Source organism: Myxocyprinus asiaticus, chromosome 18 (assembly GCF_019703515.2).
Source record: "Myxocyprinus asiaticus isolate MX2 ecotype Aquarium Trade chromosome 18, UBuf_Myxa_2, whole genome shotgun sequence".
Lineage (NCBI taxonomy): Eukaryota > Metazoa > Chordata > Actinopteri > Cypriniformes > Catostomidae > Myxocyprinus > Myxocyprinus asiaticus.
In genome coordinates, this window is record NC_059361.1 from 7,814,835 (window position 1) to 7,832,882 (window position 18,048).

General features: G+C 37.9%; 1 protein-coding gene across 2 annotated transcripts; it reads left to right on the forward strand.

Moving 5' to 3' along the window:
• The first annotated feature begins 36 nt into the window (after nt 1-36).
• Nucleotides 37-17,513, forward strand: rsf1a (remodeling and spacing factor 1a). Of its 2 annotated transcripts, XM_051724302.1 has the most exons (16): nt 37-612; nt 2,097-2,188; nt 2,263-2,355; nt 2,607-2,812; nt 3,082-3,194; nt 3,313-4,949; nt 5,543-5,758; nt 6,340-6,444; nt 6,532-6,611; nt 8,189-8,243; nt 10,419-10,522; nt 10,615-10,682; nt 10,774-10,960; nt 12,516-12,682; nt 13,528-13,713; nt 14,740-17,513. In XM_051724302.1, the coding sequence occupies exons 1-16, from the start codon at nt 459-461 to the stop codon at nt 15,231-15,233; spliced, it is 3,957 nt and encodes a 1,318-aa protein (XP_051580262.1). In that variant the 5' UTR covers nt 37-458; the 3' UTR covers nt 15,234-17,513. The 2 variants fall into 2 exon arrangements, with proteins under 2 accessions (XP_051580262.1, XP_051580263.1); XM_051724303.1 differs by lacking the exon at nt 14,740-17,513 and having other exon boundaries at nt 12,511-12,682; nt 13,528-13,667.
• The last annotated feature ends 535 nt before the right edge of the window (nt 17,514-18,048 follow it).

The window sequence follows — 18,048 nt, forward strand, 5'->3', positions numbered from 1 at the left end:
CTGAGAATTATTCGATTTATTTATTTACTTATCTATCAATCACCTCGACCTCAGCTAAAACCAGCCTAAATTGGTTGGATGGTATTTAGCTGGTCGCGCAGGCCGCTCAGATGGCTAAGTGACCATCTTAAACCAGCTACGACCAGCTTAGACTGGTTCTAACTGGGGGGGATTTCTTCAACTGATTAAACACAAACACGACACTGCTCTGCCTGTTTGTGCCTTCGTGATGTCACTTGTCTGAAAAGCGTTTGTGGAAATTTTTTAATAAAAATCAGCTCTTTATGTGCGTATATTATGATGATGATACTAAAGTGGAGGACGGTGGTTAGTATTGTGGTGGTCCATACAAACATGATGCCCCCTTGATGATGCTCTGGGTGGGTTGTCGCGGATTCGCAGTGTATTGTGGGCAGTCTGTGGTCTAGGCAAAGCACAGTTCGTCATCTCTAGGAAAGATGGCTGCTCCGAGCACCACAGCGGCTCTTCCTACAGCTCTCAGCCCCAGTTTTGCGGTGGTCTGCTCTTTCCTAGAGCGCTACGGGTCTGCTTTGGATCTGCCCGAGCTGACGTTCCCCCAGCTGGAGCGATACTTACAGGAGACATCAGCGGGTGAGCTGTGGGCAAGACTGGGTTTGTTTTTAGATAGACGTGCTCCCCATCTTTGCCCATCAGTGGGTTTGATCACTTAAAGTTTGTTTTGTGGGGTCCTTGTTGCCTATTTAGGGATAAACAGCTTATGTGATATTAATGCAAAGTGATAGGAATAATTTCCCTTAGAGCTTTGAAGTGGGCTGTGGTTGGTTGTTTTAAAAACGAGTTTTGAAAACACAGTCAGGTGTTATTATTTTCCACCCTCTATGCCTCGTGGGAGAAAAAAAAACACCGTTAAAGATTCATGTAAAATAATAATAATAATAATAAAAACATGGCGATCAGAATTGACATACGCACTGCTAATGCTGTTACAGTATCACCGAGCGCAGTTATATGAAGCGATACTTGTGTTTTGTACGATAAAATCGGGATACATTTACATTCCGATTATGAACAGCGACGGGTCTGTAGTCATACACTGCGCATGCTCAGGCCGCTGTTAAACTTCCAATGATACATTATAACATGATAGTAATGCAATATTATACCGCTACAAAGACTTCTATTCTTTATGCCCCGCCCCATTTGAGATGAGTTAAGACTGTTTAGTTTCATGCACATGGATGCCATATACGAGTATGAACATGTCTTTAGTGCCCATATCCTCCTAATGTCGTCATTTAGGAGAACTGGGTATGAAAGCATCATTTCAGATTGGCTCTTGATTTGTTTATTTTTATTAGCTGACGTAGCTTGCAGCTGATTGGGCTATTTAATGAGAGTAAAAACGGGGATCTTTTAATGGCGTCTTTAGGGAAAAAAAACTCCACAGAATTGCCTAATAGAAAAATATGTGGTTGGTAGTACTTTCTAGGGATGTGCAAAACTAAAAATTTTCATAATCGAATAGTCCTTGTTACTGAACCCATAAATGTATAATTAGGCTCCATTATGTTCACATGACCCTGATCAGATGCATTTCAGAGGGATATAGGGAGGCAAAGCGTAGCACTTCAGCATAACTAAAGGATATTCAACAAATAAATAGGCTAAATAACTATAACATCTTACTGCACAAAACTATCAAAGTAAGAAAAAAGAATGGCTTCCATACAGAGTGGCACAAAACCGCTTATGCGCATCCTGAATGCAGAATGACACGCTTCAGTGTAACCGGAGTGCTTCAGGGCGATCCTTGCTGCGCATTAAAAAATGCATAACTGTAAGATTGCGGGCACAAAACATCTAGTTCACGTCATCCATCAGTTAAAACCTTTTATTTATTTATTTATTTTTTTTACTCTGCAGCTATTTAAGCAGTTTTTATTTAAATGTAAAGATGAAAAAAGATGCAAAAACGAAAAACAATGTTGTTACAGAAATAAATAACCACATACATAAGGCTCAGGAACAGATGTGTTGAACAATGTAAATATTTGGACATATTGTATGGATGTGATTGCACCCTAAAATCAAATTTTTTTTTTTGTACAATTTAGTTCCTCGACCTTTGATTGAGCTTCATATTAAGTTACTGCGCAAGATTGGCAAGACGGTCACACCAGACAAATGGGAGAAATATCTTGTAAAGGTGAGTGTTTTAGTTTTAGATCACATTATCATAAATGCCAATGCATAAGTTTAATGAAATCATGTTGAAAACAGATGTGCCAGGAGTTTAACAGCACCTGGGCATGGGAACTTGAGAGAAAAAGCTATGGAGAAATGACAATTGAGTGTAAAACTGGCATCCTAAAGGTCAGTATTACTACAAACTATCAAGTCTAACTTAATTGCTTACATAAACATGAGTGTTTGCTGAGTTCTGATTACTATTTGTCATACAAATACACTGTAATGTAACTGCTGTGTAACTACAATTTACAACACCACTGTCATGTAAATACAAGTTTGTTAATGTATATATCATTAATTGAGCTCTTGAATGATATTGCTTCAGTACACAGTATTAAGTTGAAATCAAAATGTATTTTATATTGTGTTAACAGTACTTGTGTGAGTGCCAGTTTGATGAAAATCTAAAGTTTAAGACATTAATCAACGAGGAAGACCCAGATAAGATGCGCCTACAGCCGATCGGTAGAGACAAGGAAGGCCTTTTGTACTGGTTCCAGTTAGACCAAGATCAGAATGTGCGTGTTTATTCTGAGGAACAAGATGACTTGGATGAATCCTCCTGGAGATGCATTGCGAGGTAAGCAAAACGTAGGGAGAAGATAGGATTGTGGGGCATTGATTTGACAAAGTTATGGGGGAGAAATTAGGGGGAAGACTGTATTGTCTTGAATTTACACATCAAGAGTCAAGTTAACATATGAGAACATAAAATCAATCATGGTTGATAATTATTACCTTTAATGTTCACATCATGAAGCACAGGTTATGTAGCAGTTATACCTTGTTTGATGAAGCTTATTTAAATAATAAAGGCTTTTTAGAGCAATTCATTTTTACTTAAAACAGGACTAGAAATGATCTTGCAGACACACTTGAACAGCTTAAAGCCCAGATGGAGCCAGCTGTGACTGACCAAGAGGGGCAAGATGGTACCACCTGCCCAAATATGGATGCAGAAGGTATGAAAGATAAAACTGATTGAAAAGTCACTATATCAGTCCTACTTAGGGCTGTATCATAATGGTGACATCAGATAAATTCTAATAAAAATTCTTATCACGATCAAATTTTTTCAAGGTGAGCATGAGGACGTAAAAAACTGTGTATCAGGACACTTAACCAACAGTACCATCCATTCCAAGGAGAGTGATTTAATACCCAGAAACATTAAAAAAGAAACCTCAACAGATCCTGTTAAACCTGAACCGGAAGACAGGGATGAAGTTGAGTTCAAAGTTGTCAAAATGTCCAAGCATAAATTAGAGCAGACCCCAGCCATAGACAACAGGGTCAGTACGATCAAAACACTTGTCAAAGAAGAACGAAAAGATTGTCCCAGAGCATGGAACGCCATTTCAGTCGTCATGCCCCCTGTCTCCATAAAACAGGAAATTCCAGTGAAAGAAGAGACTTGTGAAGACAGGAAAAAGACAACGTCTGGGAACATGGTGAGAACTATAAAGTGCGATCAACAGGCTAAAATACCACTGAAGAAGAGAGAGTTAAAAAGAAGTGGGGGATATGACATCAGCAATCACTATGGAAATATCAATCAAAACAACAACAACCTTAACAGCAATGGTAGCATCAGCACAGGGGGTATCATTGTCCGCAACCCTGCCGTTTTATTAGTGAGGGAACAGCTCACCAGAAGTGAATTCCCAACTGAGAGGAAAGGTCCAGTGGCCACTATTGCTGTCCCAGGTACAGAATTTCCTCAAGAGCTCAGCATCGACCCAACTTGTGGGAAGCATTCACCAGTTGATCAATGCCAACAGACAGTTCGACAACAATACGTAGGTGTTGGGGTGATCAAGGGTCCCATTGAGCAAAAGAAGCCTTTGACTGAAACTGCTAATAGTCACATAAAGGACATAAATGGTCTTCATGGATATGGGGATGTCTTGAAACCTGATGCTGGGTGCACACATAGTGTCAGACAGTCTGTCCTTGTTGGGAAATCACAGATTAAGGAGGGCAACAATCTTTTTCCTTGTAGTATCCCAGAGGATTTAGTGTCAAAAGACATTAGCAAAAAGGGCCAAGATCTGTCTGGAAAAGCATCAAACGTTGTTGAGCAGGAGTCTCCTTCGATTGAAAAGCTGAATAAAACTTCAGTTGAGGCAAGGGTTGAAGAAAGAGATAATGATGTGGTCAAACTAAAAAATTGCAAGGTGAGAGTTCTCTCAATCATAGGAAAAACAAATATTGTTGCAAAGGACAAAAGCCAAGACAAGGTTCTGAGAAGCCAGAGAAAGAAAAGTTTGGAAAAGACCAAGTCCAAGCTTCAGCCGAGAGAAGAGAGACCAAAGAAAGACCCATCGCCTAGTAATAGTGAGGTTTTAGATGAAAATGGAGGAGAAGGTGAAAAGTCTGGACACAGTGATGAGGAGGCATCTTCAGAGCTTCAGAAGGAAGGAATCCGACTGAAGATTAAGATCCCACTTCATAGACGAACTCCTGAACTCCAGCACAAAGATATTGAGGAGTCAGAAACCAGCAATCGGCGATCCCTACGGAGATCTGCTAGAATCAGCAAACCCAGCCCCAAAGTGGCAGATATTCGGGGCAGGAAACGAGGCAGAAAACATACAACCTCCTCTGTGGCAAAGGACGAAGAAGAACAAATGGAAGATGATGAGGTGAAAGTCCAGCCCAAGCAGGAGATACACAAAACAGTGGACACAGAAGGACAGACTTCGAAGTCTCCGAAGGTAACATGACAGCTTTTTATATCCAGTTTAAGAATTTGACAGAATAAGTCCCTGCTGAAAAGACCATCTTAACCTGCATGCAGTTCCCATGCTGGTCTAGGCTGGTTAGTGCTGGTGAAGCTGGTTGACCAGCATGATTTTTCTGAAGCTGGTTAAGCTTTAAAAGCCTGGTGGGGTCACCAGCATACCAGCATTCCACGCTGTGGGACCAGCACCCAAACACAACATAAGCTGGAGACCAGCAATGCTGGTCTTTTCAGGAGGGGTGCTTTTCCACCATTGGGCCGAATTGTTCTGAGCACTGTGAATAACGGTTTCAGTAGCATTTCCACTTGAGCACAGTTAGATACGGTATGACTAGCAAATTGTACCGTGCTGGTGGTATGGCTTTAGTGATGTGGCTACTCATGATTGGTCACTTGCTCAGTCAGTCGACTCTTATCCTAATTTCGCAGCATCACAGAGGTAAAAGAGAACGTAACTGTGCAAGCGAGCCCGGATCGGTACGGAATGTCACAGGTCTGCAGTGAGAACCATTGGCACAATGGCGAAAAAATAGCGTTTTTGTTGATACAGATTTTTGACTCTTTCAGGCCAAACGACGACACAAGAGGACTTGTTGGTCAAACATTCGTACAAAAAATTGCAAATCCAAAGGAGATCCTGAGGTGGAGGAGGAAGTGGATGACGACAAAGACAACAAATCAGAGAAAGGAGACAATAAGAGTGAGACGGACTCTGACCAGCTTAATGAGCTTCCACCTGAAGATGCGTGTAAACACTGTGGTCTTGCCAACCACCCAGAATTGGTGAGTTGCAGGAAATACAAGCTTATTTTGTCAACTCAAAATAATACTAGAATTAGAATTAGGATGAGGCCACGTCCACACAAATACATTTTCGTTTGAAAACACATTAATTATGTGTAGTTTAGGCCTCTCATCCACACTAGAACTGTGTTTTCCTCCACTGAAAACGGAGCGTTTAAAAAATAATCCTCATTACGGTATATTTAAGAAAGTTAAGACTTTAAGAAACTGAAAAGAGTTTTCAAACAAAAATGTATTACTGTGGTATGGCTTTCAAATAAAGTCCCAGTCCAAGGTGTTGTTGATTGGTTAATACATTGTTCAGCCATGCTAAAATAAACAATATAGGAACAACTATGACATGAAGCATCTGTTCACTTAGCTATTGTGTCAGCTGTATATCGCTGTGCAGCACTTAAAGAGACCAACTAACCTTAGTTTACATGTCAGGGACTATATTTTCTAGCAAGAGGATAACACTTGATGAATTACATCATAAAAGTTTTAAAAGCTTATTGCTTAAACTGATACTGTCTATAACTGATACTGTGCTCTAACTATGTGTTTTTTGTTTGTCCCAGATTCTTCTTTGTGATCTGTGCGACAGTGGGTACCACACAGCCTGTTTGAGACCTCCACTAATGATCATTCCCGATGGGGAATGGTTCTGTCCTCCTTGCCAGCATGTAAGGGGTTAAATCTTTATTGTGCAAATGCCTTGTGTGTGTATGTGTGGGTTCTGTTCATGAAGTGTACGTTCTTGTCATTTATAGAAGCTTCTCTGTGAGAGGTTGGAAGAACAACTTCAGAATCTGGACTCTGCTCTGAAGAAAAAAGAGCGAGCTGAACGAAGGTGTAAATACAAACACAAACACTTTATGAACCTTCTCACCCATGTACCTTAATGGATTCTATGCACGGAACGTAGCCTACGTATTTCCGGTCAAATCTCAGCGGGCTAACGATCTTCCGGTATCGTATCCTGCTAACGCGAAAGTGTCAAGAGTTGTAGCAAACTACTATTCTTTCTAAAATTAAGCCATTTATCACAACAAATGTGATTTTATTTAGTAAAAGTATAAAAACGGTCTCATTCGATCTGAAGCTTGCAGAACTGCAGAGCACTGCTATACCATTGTGAAAGGCTTCCTCTGTGTGCAAAGTATTTACATCCAGCGATTATACAGTGATTTGCAAGTGAGAAATACAGCAACACATGTGATTCGAGAGCACAAACAATCACCAGAAGATGATGTTAGGGACAGTTGCTCCATTGCTCAGCTGAGGTTTTAAGGTGCCATCCTCAGGGCTATGAAACATCACTGAGAACACTACACACAGTACTGATTTTTTGGTAAATTATTATTATATTTTCTCCTTGTCAAAGCAGGAGATTACACATGAGTAAAGCACTACTGAGAAGAAAACAAAAACTTACAGTTAAGGATTAATTCATTTTTATTCATATAGTCTGTAATATCACACCACAATATTCATAAATAAAAGTAATGATACAGTTACACAGTTGGTAACACTTTACAATAAGGTTGTATGTTAACATTAGTTAACAACATTAGTTAATGTGAATTAACATGATACTTTTACAGCATTTATTAATCTTAGTAAATGTTAATTTCAACATACTAATAGATTTTAAAAATCAAAAGTTGTATATAACATTAGTTAATGCACTATGAACTAACAATGAACAATTCTGTTTCTATTAACTAATATTGACAAAGATTAATAAATATTGTAAAAATATATTGTTAATTGTTTGATCATGATACGCAATACATTAATGCATGTTAACGAATGGAACCTTATTGTAAAGTGTTAACACACAATTTAATCTATATTTAGGCTATTGTCAAATTACTGCGTCAATTAACGTAAATTATACTGAAAGTGAAAATTATTTTATACTGCAAATACAGTACAATAAACTAATATTGACCACTATTAGACAAATTGTATGGTTAAAGTAAGAGTCACTATGCTAAGAAATATATGATCGTTCACTCCGGCATTTGATGTGAACCTGTAGTATAATTGTCATATTATATTAACTTATAATATAACAGAGGGCTATACTTTATCTAGCAAAATTTATCAAAATAATTACATGTGTAATACAGTCGGAAACAGGGACCTTGCTAAGCCAGTGCTGGTCTGTGGCCCGTGAATATTCACCTTCATTGTGGTCGATGTAACGTATAATACATGTTGTTAAACCCCTTCTTCCTTTTACTGGATGAAGCAACAGCTTCTTGTCTCAGTGTACGATGGATATTGTCCAATGTCATCTGCAGAAACTTGTGTAAATAACGCGTGTGTAAAGTAATCAACCTGAAGTGATCTTGTGATTTTGACTTGGGTCTCTCTCTCTCTCTCTCTCTCTCTCTCTCTCTCTCTCTCTCTCTCTCTCAGGCGTGAGCGGTTGGTGTATGTGGGCATTAGCGTGGAGAACATTATACTCAACCCTGTAAGTGTGCAGCCATGGTTATGCTATACTGTACTATATCTTACTATACTATCCTATACTATACAGTTTCATACTATACTATACAGTGTGTTACTATACTATACAGTTTTGCACTATACTATACAGTGTGTTACTATACAACACTATACTATACTATACAGTTTTGTACTGTACTAGACTACACCGATCAGCCACAACATTAAAACCACCTGCTTAATATTGTGTAGGTCCCCCTCGTGCCACCAAAACAGCGCCAACCCACATCTCAGAATAGCATTCTGAGATGCTGTTCTTCTCACCACAATTGTACAGAGCGGTTATCTGAGTTACCGTAGACTTTGTCAGTTCGAACCAGTCTGGCCATTCTCTGTTGACCTCTATCACCAACAAGGCATTTCCGTCCACAGAACTGCCGCTCACTGGATGTTTTTTGTTTTTGGGACCATTCTGATTAAATTCTAGAAACTGTTGTGTGTGAAAATCCCAGGAGATCAACAGTTACAGAAATACCCAAACCAGCTCGTCTGGCACCAAACAATCATCCATGCGATTATTTAATCAGCCAATCGTGTGGCAGCAGTGCAGTGCATAAAATCATGCAGCTACGGTTCAGGGGCTTCAGTTAATGTTCACATCAACCATCAGAATGGGGAAAAAGTGTGATCTCAATGATTTGGACTGTGGCATGATTATTGGTGCCAGATGGGCTGGTTATGCTATACTCTACTATATCGTACTATACTATACAGTTTTGTACTATATATACAGTGTGTTACTATACTACACTACACTATACTATTCTGTACTATACAGTTTCGTACTTTACTATACTATACAGCGTGTTACTATACAACACTACACTATACTAATCTGTACTGTACAACACTACATTATACTATACTAAACAGTATCGTACTGTACTATACAGAGTGGTACTATACAACACTACACTATACTACAGTATACTATACAGTTTGTATAATACTATACTATACAGTGTGGTACTATACAATACTACTCTATACTATTCTGTACTATACAGTTTCATACTATACTGTACTATACAGTGTGGTACTATACAACACTACACTATACTATTCTGTACTATACAGTGTGATACTACACAATACAGTGTGATACTACACAAAACTACACTATACAATTCTGTACTATACAGTTTCGTACTATACTACACTATACAGTGTGGCACTATACAACACTAGACTGTACTATAATACACTATACAGTTTTGTGCTATATAGTATAGTATGAAGCTGTATAGTATAATATAGTATAGTATAGTCAGTGTGGTACTCTACTATACAGTGTCATATTATACTATACAGTTTAATTCTATACTACACTATACTGTGCTATACTCTACTATAGCATATTATGCTATGATATAATAAGCCATAATATACTTTTTATATCATATTATGCTATACAGTAAGATGTTATTCAGTTCTGTATCGTACATTATTATGCTATACTATACTATGAGATACTACGCCACACTGTACTATACTATATTATACTATACTACACTATACAGTTTCAAACTATACTATACTATACAATGTGGTACTTTACTATACAGTTTCATATTATACTACACTATACAGTTTCGTACTATATAGTACAAAACTGTATAGTGTAGTATAGTATAGTCACTATACTATGAAGTACTATGCCAAACTGTGCTATACTATACAGCTTTGTACTATACTATACAGTGTGGTACTATACTACTGTACACTATACTGTGTTATACTGTAATATATCATACTATGCTATGCTATAATAAGCCATATTATACATTTTATATCATACTATGCTATACAGTAAGATGCAATTTTGTTCTCTACCATACTATTTTATACATTATTTTATATATTAGAAAATACTATGCCATACTGTGCTATACTATATACTATACAGTTTTGTACTGTACAACATAACACTATACTATACAGTTTTATTCTATACTAAACTATACTTATTATGCTATACTATATGGTAAAGCACTGTACTATACCATTATATGCTATGCTATACTATACTATATCTTAATGTTTTTCAGAAAAATTACTTATATAAAGATACTATAATGGGTTTAAAAAGTTTTTTAATCAGCTATATTTGATTTTAATTTGTTGGCCTTTATCATGGCAGGATGGTGATGAAGAGGAGGGCCTGACAGAGAAGAAGAAAGATGCCAAAAAGGGCAATAATCTGGGGAGGCGATCAACCAGGACGAGAAAATCCATCAGTTACAGGTGATCAATGTTTCAGAATTAGACTGGAATTGAAGAAATTAGTCTATTGAAATTATTTACGTATTCTTGACTTTCTTAATACTTTTTGCCAGGTTTGATGACTTTGATGAAGCCATTGATGAAGCGATAGAAGAAGACATTCTAGATTTCGAAACAGAAGGTTGCTCTCACAGGACTGTGTTTTATCATTTGTGTCTAGTGCATGTTGGTTTGAATTCTCTGTGATGTGAATTCTGGTGACATTCCTGCAGATGATGATACTGATAAACCAGTAACATCTGTCACTGGTCAGCAGAGGAACATGGCAAGCCGTGAATGCCGGCAGTCTGTGAAACCCCTTCCCCCTCGCAAGAGGAAACGCCGGCGTCTCAACGACCTGGACAGCGACAGCACGGTGGACGAGGAGGAGAGTGAGGATGAGTTTCAGCTCAGTGACAGGTGTGTGTGCGAATGTGAAAGAGATATATAGTCAAATATTAGAAAACTAAGAATGCTGGAGGTTCACATATGGGGTTTTGGGATTCAAATCAGGCGAATGAGTTAAACTCCCATGTCAGGTCTTAAAAACTCGTTGTTTCTTAAATAGATCCATTAATACACTTTGTTAACGCACAGTGGCCCCGGTTTACTAAGATCCCAAATAACGGGTGCTAATTTGCTTGTGAAATCTATGAAATTGCTTGTGCGTGTCGTGGGTGTTTTGCGGGTGATTTACTACAAAAAAAATCACGCAAATAACTATACGTGCAAATATGTTGGACACACCCTCGAAAAGGAGGCTTTTGCTTGAGATACTTGCAACAAATGCAATTACAGTACAGCTCTCACTTATGACATCATCATAAAATCCCTTCTATTTAACAAGCATAAAGGCCTTTACACACAAAATGCGAATGTTCGGCTCGATTTCTCGCTGCGATCAACATTTTGAACTGAAACAATGGATTCCTAACGAGCCATTCTCACCTGGAGTGAATGTTCCCGCCGAATTGCGCAGCGACAAATTGAAGCTTTTTTTTTTTTTCCGGTGTGTCGATTTTTTTCTTTGCCTGGCAAAGAAAAGCCCTGACCAATTACATATAAGCTTTAGATCACGTGTCAAGGTCTTTGCACACCAAACGTGAATGTTAGCCGCGATTTCTCGCCGCGGTCAACATTTTGAACTGAAACAATGGATTCCCAATGAGCCATTCTCACCTGGAGCGAATGTTTGCGTTGAATTGCGCAGCGACAAAGCAAAGTTTTTTTTTTTCTTCGCCGGCAAAGAAAAGCCCTAACCAATAATATATACGCTTTCAATCACGTGTCAGAAGCCATTGCAGTTACCAGAACCAGAGCAACTGATGGCGCTAAAGCACAGAAAGCTGTTCACCACCGACGTTAAATGCTGAAGTAACTCGAGGAAGAAATCCTGAAACAGCAGTGAGGATGTATATTTCATTTGCATTAAATGCCTTAAAAACGTTAAAAAAAAATTACGTATACGGGTTTTCTTAGCATGTGTATGATATTGCTGCATTACTGCCTTGCCTCTTTTAAAAATGATCTGATCTTATGTGGATTGCCTTCATAAGTTATTCCAGCTGCATTGTTTTGCTTTTGCATTTAATCTTGCAGTGTGAGTATGAAGCCAATGAGTAAATCTCTCGAACCCATCAAGAACATCTCTAGGTCATAATTTACCCCAAAATAAAAAAAGAGGGAATAAGTTACATTTTCTCAAATAAATGTAGGCCTGCTTGTGGGACCATTAATATTTTTGGCATTGTGACAATGTTTTCATGGCAATTAAGCACATGTCCCCCAGTTCTCATTACTATAATGCCCAAAAAATATTATTTATTTTCTAAAAATGTATTTAAATTGTAAATTATATGTATACGTCATGATGGTATTTGCTGTACTGCCTTTAATTTGTGCTTGCCTAAATGTAAAAAGTAATTGTATTTTATTATTTTTCTTACTGTAATACATTTCAAAATGGTGAGGGCAGTGAATGGGGCAGTGGAGAGAGTGCCGCTGAGAATCAACCCACCTCCAAGAGAACAGGCAGAATCACACACCTACAGAAATCCAGGAGGAGCTCACGCAGACTTCACACCAGACAAAGAGGCTCCTCAGAGGAGGTGTTAGAGTCTGAGGAAGAGGAGGAGGAAATGGGTCTGTTTGAGTTTTCATGTCCAGCATGCTTAAAAGGATAGTTCATCCAAAAATGAAACTTTTCTCATCTTTTACTAAACCTCATGCCATCCCAGATGTGTATGACTCTTTCTTTTGCAGAACACAAACCAAGATTTTTAGAAGAATATTTCAGCTCTGTAGGTCCATACAATGCAGGTCAACAGGGTCCAAAAATTTGAAGCTCAAAAAAGCACATAAAGGCAGAATAAAAGTAATCCATAAGACTCCAGTGGTAAAATCCATGTATTCAGAAGCGATATGATAGGTGTGGGTGAGAAACAGATCAATATTTAAGTCCTTTTTTTACTATAAATTCTCCTCCCTGCCCAGTAGGTGGCGATATGTACGAAGTATGCAAATCGCCAAAATACAAAAGAAGAAGAACTCTTAGGAGAGAAGAGCGCTTAGGAGGGCTGGTGAAAGTGTAGATTTATAGTAAAAAAGGACTTAAATATTGATCTGTTTCTCACCCACACCTATCATATTACTTCTGAAGACATGGATTTAACCATTGGAGTCATATGGATTACGTTTATGCTGCCTTAATACGCTTTTTGAGCTTCAAAGTTTTGGACCCTGTTGACTTGCATTGTATGGACCTACAGAGTCTTTATGTTCAGCAGAAAAAACATAGTCATACACATCTGGGATGGCATGAGGGTGAGTAAATGATGCAAGAATTTTTGTTTTTGGGTGAACTATCCTTTTAAATGTAGAACATTAGTTTCACATTGATGAAATAACAGAATGAATGAACAAACCTTTTTTTCTATTCCCAACCCCTGTACAAATGCTTGTCATTTATCTTTCTTTTTATCTGACAGAGACAGAGGGCTCAAACGAGTTCAGTGACAGTAATGTGGACATGAGCAGACGGCAACCGCGGCGAAGTCACAAGTCTCATGTCAACTACTACGAGACGCCAGAATCTGACGGGTCACAGAAGGCGTCCAATCAGAAACACTCATCTTTGCCTCACCGCCGACGATTATCCAGCTCCAACAGTGAAGGTCAGTTTCTCAATACACTGCAAAAAATCATGTATTTTTGTCTTGTTTGCCTGTAAAAATATGTTAACAAGAAAAATTGCTTATTGGAATATTCTAGGTTCAATACAAGTTAAGCTCAATCGACAGCATTTGTGGCATAATGTTGACTACCGCAAAAAATAATTTGACTCGTCCCTCCTTTTCTTTAAAAAACAAAAATCGATGTTACAGTGAGACACTTACAATGGAAGTGAATGGGGTCAATTTTTTAATGGTTTAAAGGCAGAAATGTGAAGCTTAAAATTTTATAAAAGCACTTACATTAATTCTTCTATTAAAACTCGTGTATTATTTGAGCTGAACAGTTGTTTAAAGTGTCATTTTACAGTCATTTTACAGTTTGGTGACATTACATCATCATGGCAATGAAGTTGTAAAATTAGCAATAACTTTACACAGAAACACGCATATTATGTATGTCTTGTGGCTATACTTTTGAAATATTAAGTATTTAACGTTTACGGATTGCCTCCACTCACTGCCATTGTAAGTACCTCACTGGAACCCAGATTTTTGCTTTTTTTTTTTTTTTTAAAGAAAAGGAGGGGCAAGTCAAACTTAATTTTTGTGATAATCAATATTATGCCACAAATGCTGTCGATAGAGCTTAACTTGCATTGAACTGGGAAGAAGCAAAATTGCATAAGATATTAAGACTTGTTTTCAGAGAATACTGTATATCTTTTCTTACATCACTGGCAAATAGTTTCTTGTTTTAAGCATAAACCTCACTTTTTTTGTAGATATATGGACAAAAATATGCATATGTCCTAAGTGCAAGATGAGTCATCTTTGATTTGTTTTCCCAGAAAAGACTGTACATTTTAAGTGACACACATGTGCTAAAAGTTATTTAGTCATTTAGTAGGAGTACACTAGCATGTAGAGAGCCTCAAAGCAGATAAACATGGACTAAAAGCTACAAAACTCCACTTTTGATGTCTTTACGTGCAACTGAATGTAAACAGTCCACTGATTTGCTTCTAGATTCCATACTTTCTAAAGACTTTGATCCAAAGGAAAGGAGAGAAAGAGGTCGGAAGTGCGATTCAACAAGGCAATACTCAAAACAGAAGCACAAACCACAGAAACAGAGCCAGCGGAGGAGCTCCGGTGAGGAAGAGGAGGACTTTGAGGAAGCAGGAGAGACAGAGGAGTCCGAGGAACATGAACGGCCCCTCCGTAAGAGGTTGAACCGCATAGAAACGGACGAAGAAGAGGAGGAAGAGGAGCAAAGAAAGCAGAATACTCGAGGAAAGGGTTGCTCTAGCAGACCCTCTAGAGGCCTGAAGGACACCAGATGGAGGCACACAGCCAGAAACACTGCGGGGCCCCGAGGCTCCAACCGGCACAATGGCCTGGCCCCGCTGAGGGCCGCACCTCAGGATGATGACGGTGATGATGATGATGATGATGAGGAACAGTTTACTGGAGACACGGACCTTGTTAACTTTGTTTTCGACAGTGAACAGTTGTCCTGATGCGCTCAATAGGTCAAACACATTTATTTTCGCAACGCCTTCCTCGTACAGGAATGTTCCATGTCAGCCACCATAGTCTGCTGGTTTTTGGGTGTAGTGGACCAAATTAAAGGGATAGTTCACCCAAAAATATAAATTCTGTAATCATTTACTCACCCTCATGTTGTTCCAAACCCGTATGACTTTCTTCTGTGGAACACAAAGGAGAGAAATGCTAGCCTCGGTCACCATTCAGTTTCATTTTATGAATCATATGGAAAATGACTAATATCTAAGGGTTTGGAACAACATGAATGTGGGTACAGTAAATGATGACAGAATTGGCATTTTGGGGTGAACTATCCCTTTGAGCTTCCAAAGGAACGCTATAGTTCCGTTCAGATGTTTAAATGCACTCATTCACACCATACAGTCGCATGCATCCCCAGGTTTAGAACAGGGATTCCTTAATACTACAGTAACCGTTCCTCGTAAAAGCACTTTGTAATTTACGGCCAGTAATGTTTCGTTTGTATAAAGAGGCTTCTATCATCCTGTAGAGAGACACTGGATGCTGCGGATTTGAAGCTTATACGTTACGTGCATTTCAGACTAGTGTCTTACAATTTTTTTGTTGTGTGTAAAAATGTTTTGTTCTCTGTTTTAAATGAAGGACATTGCTGATATTGGAAAGGCTTAAAGGAATAGAATTCTGTTATCATATACTTGCCCTTATGTTGGTCCAAATCTGATGATTTTTGTCATTTTATGAGCTTGATAGCTCCTGGTCACCATTCACTTACATTGTATTCCATGGAAGAAAGAAGATCAGATGGGTTTGGAACAACATGAGGGTGAGTATTTGACAGAATTTTCATTTTTGGTTTAATTATTCCTTTAAATTCATTGATAAATACAAACTGTTTAGTAAGACTATTTGATAAGCAAAAATGGGAGGAGGAAAATTGTAAATGACCATAATATTAAAGAAATAGTTCACCCAAAAATAAAAATTCTCTCATAATTTACTCACCCTCATGCCATCCCAGATGTGTATGACTTTCTTTCTTCTGCAGAACACAAAGATTTCTGAGAAGAATATCTCTGCTCTGTTGGTCAATACAATGCAAATGAATGATGACCAGAACTTTGAAGCTATAAAAAAAAAAAAAAAAAAAAAAAAAGGCAGCATAAAAGTAATCCATACAACTCCAGTGGTTAAATCCATGTCTTCAGAAGCGATATGATAGATGTGGGTGAGAAATAGATCAATGTTTAAGTAATTTTTACTATAAATGTCCACTTTCACTTCCACATTCTTCTTCTTTTGTTTTTGGCGAGTCGCATTCTTCGTGCATATCGCCACCTACTGGATACGGAGGAGAATTTAGAGTAAAAAAGGACTTAAATATTGATAGATTTCTCACCCTCACCTAATATATTGCTTTTGAAGACGTGTTTAACCACTGGAGACATATGGATCACTTTTATGCTGCCTTTGTGCTTTATGGAGCTTCAGAGTTCTGGTCACCATTCACTTGCATTGTATGGACCTACAGAGCTGAGATATTCTTCTAAAAAATGTTTGTTTGTGTTCAACAGAAGAAAGAAAGTCATACACATCTGGGTGTTATGAGGGTGAGTTAATGATGAGAATTTTTCATTTTTGGGTGAACTATCCCTTTAAAGATCTGTTGTTTAGCTGCAAATAATTTTACAGACTAATGTACTCTCTTTGCTAAAATAACATTATATGTTATTAAAAAGAATATATCATTTGCTGTTTTTTTTTTCCTTTTCTTTTTTAAAATTAGAACATTTCTGCACTTTGAAAGTTGCTGTTGCTGCTACATCCACATTCAGTCACATTTAAGTCCCTTTAAGGTTGTTTGTGATGAAGGGTGCCTGTGTAATTCTTCAACTGAATGCACTTGTTGTTTAAACACCTTTGATTGTGCTGTTTGGTACCGCACTGTGGCACAGCAGGCTGGATCGCTCTTTTAAGAGTACTTGCTATAGAGTTGTTCAATTGTATTCTTTTATTCCAGACTGGTGTTCGACATACTGGAAAGTTTGTATTTGAACACTATACAACCATTCCAAAACAAATCTAGTGCTCAAAAAACCCACAAGCACTGGGATAATTATGGCCTTCGCCATGAAAAAGTGTTTGAGTCGTATACTACTGGAACTCCTGATAATTTTATTTCACTCTTTTTTTTTTTTTCTCAAGATGTACATCTCCATTGCCTTCTTCAAGAAAAGTATCCACAAAACAGAAATAAACGTAATGTTCCTGTTAATGGTGCTTGCTTAACTGGTCTTTTTTCTTTTTAAAATACCTGCAATAGATTCAAGAAGCATTATTTGATTGGGATAAAAAAAAATATATTAAATGTAAATTTAAATAAAGAATTAATGCATGCTGTTGTGCAATACCTTCTCCAGGCCTGAGGAGGGCACTAAGTTATTGGTCATAGCTTGAAACGTACTCTACTCTTACGTCATATGCGCACATGGCGCTGTTTTCAGAAAAAAATAAGCGAGTAGAATGGTGATTACGATTAAATAGTCTTCTCAAAGTTCCCGGATGTCTTCTGTACGACTAGTCTAAAAATAATGAATTCACGAATTTAACTCTTCACTGTGTATTTTCAATTCAATAGCCATTAAAGTCTCTCATTATTATTATTCAGGCGTAAATTGTTTTCCAGACCTCTTCTGAGGTGATGAGTCAACAATACCACGCGGTATCTGTTACTTTTCTCAGCGCTGTTCAGCACTGGCTAATCGTAGTCTTTATGGGCTAAGGCATTATTAAGTCATTTTACAAAGA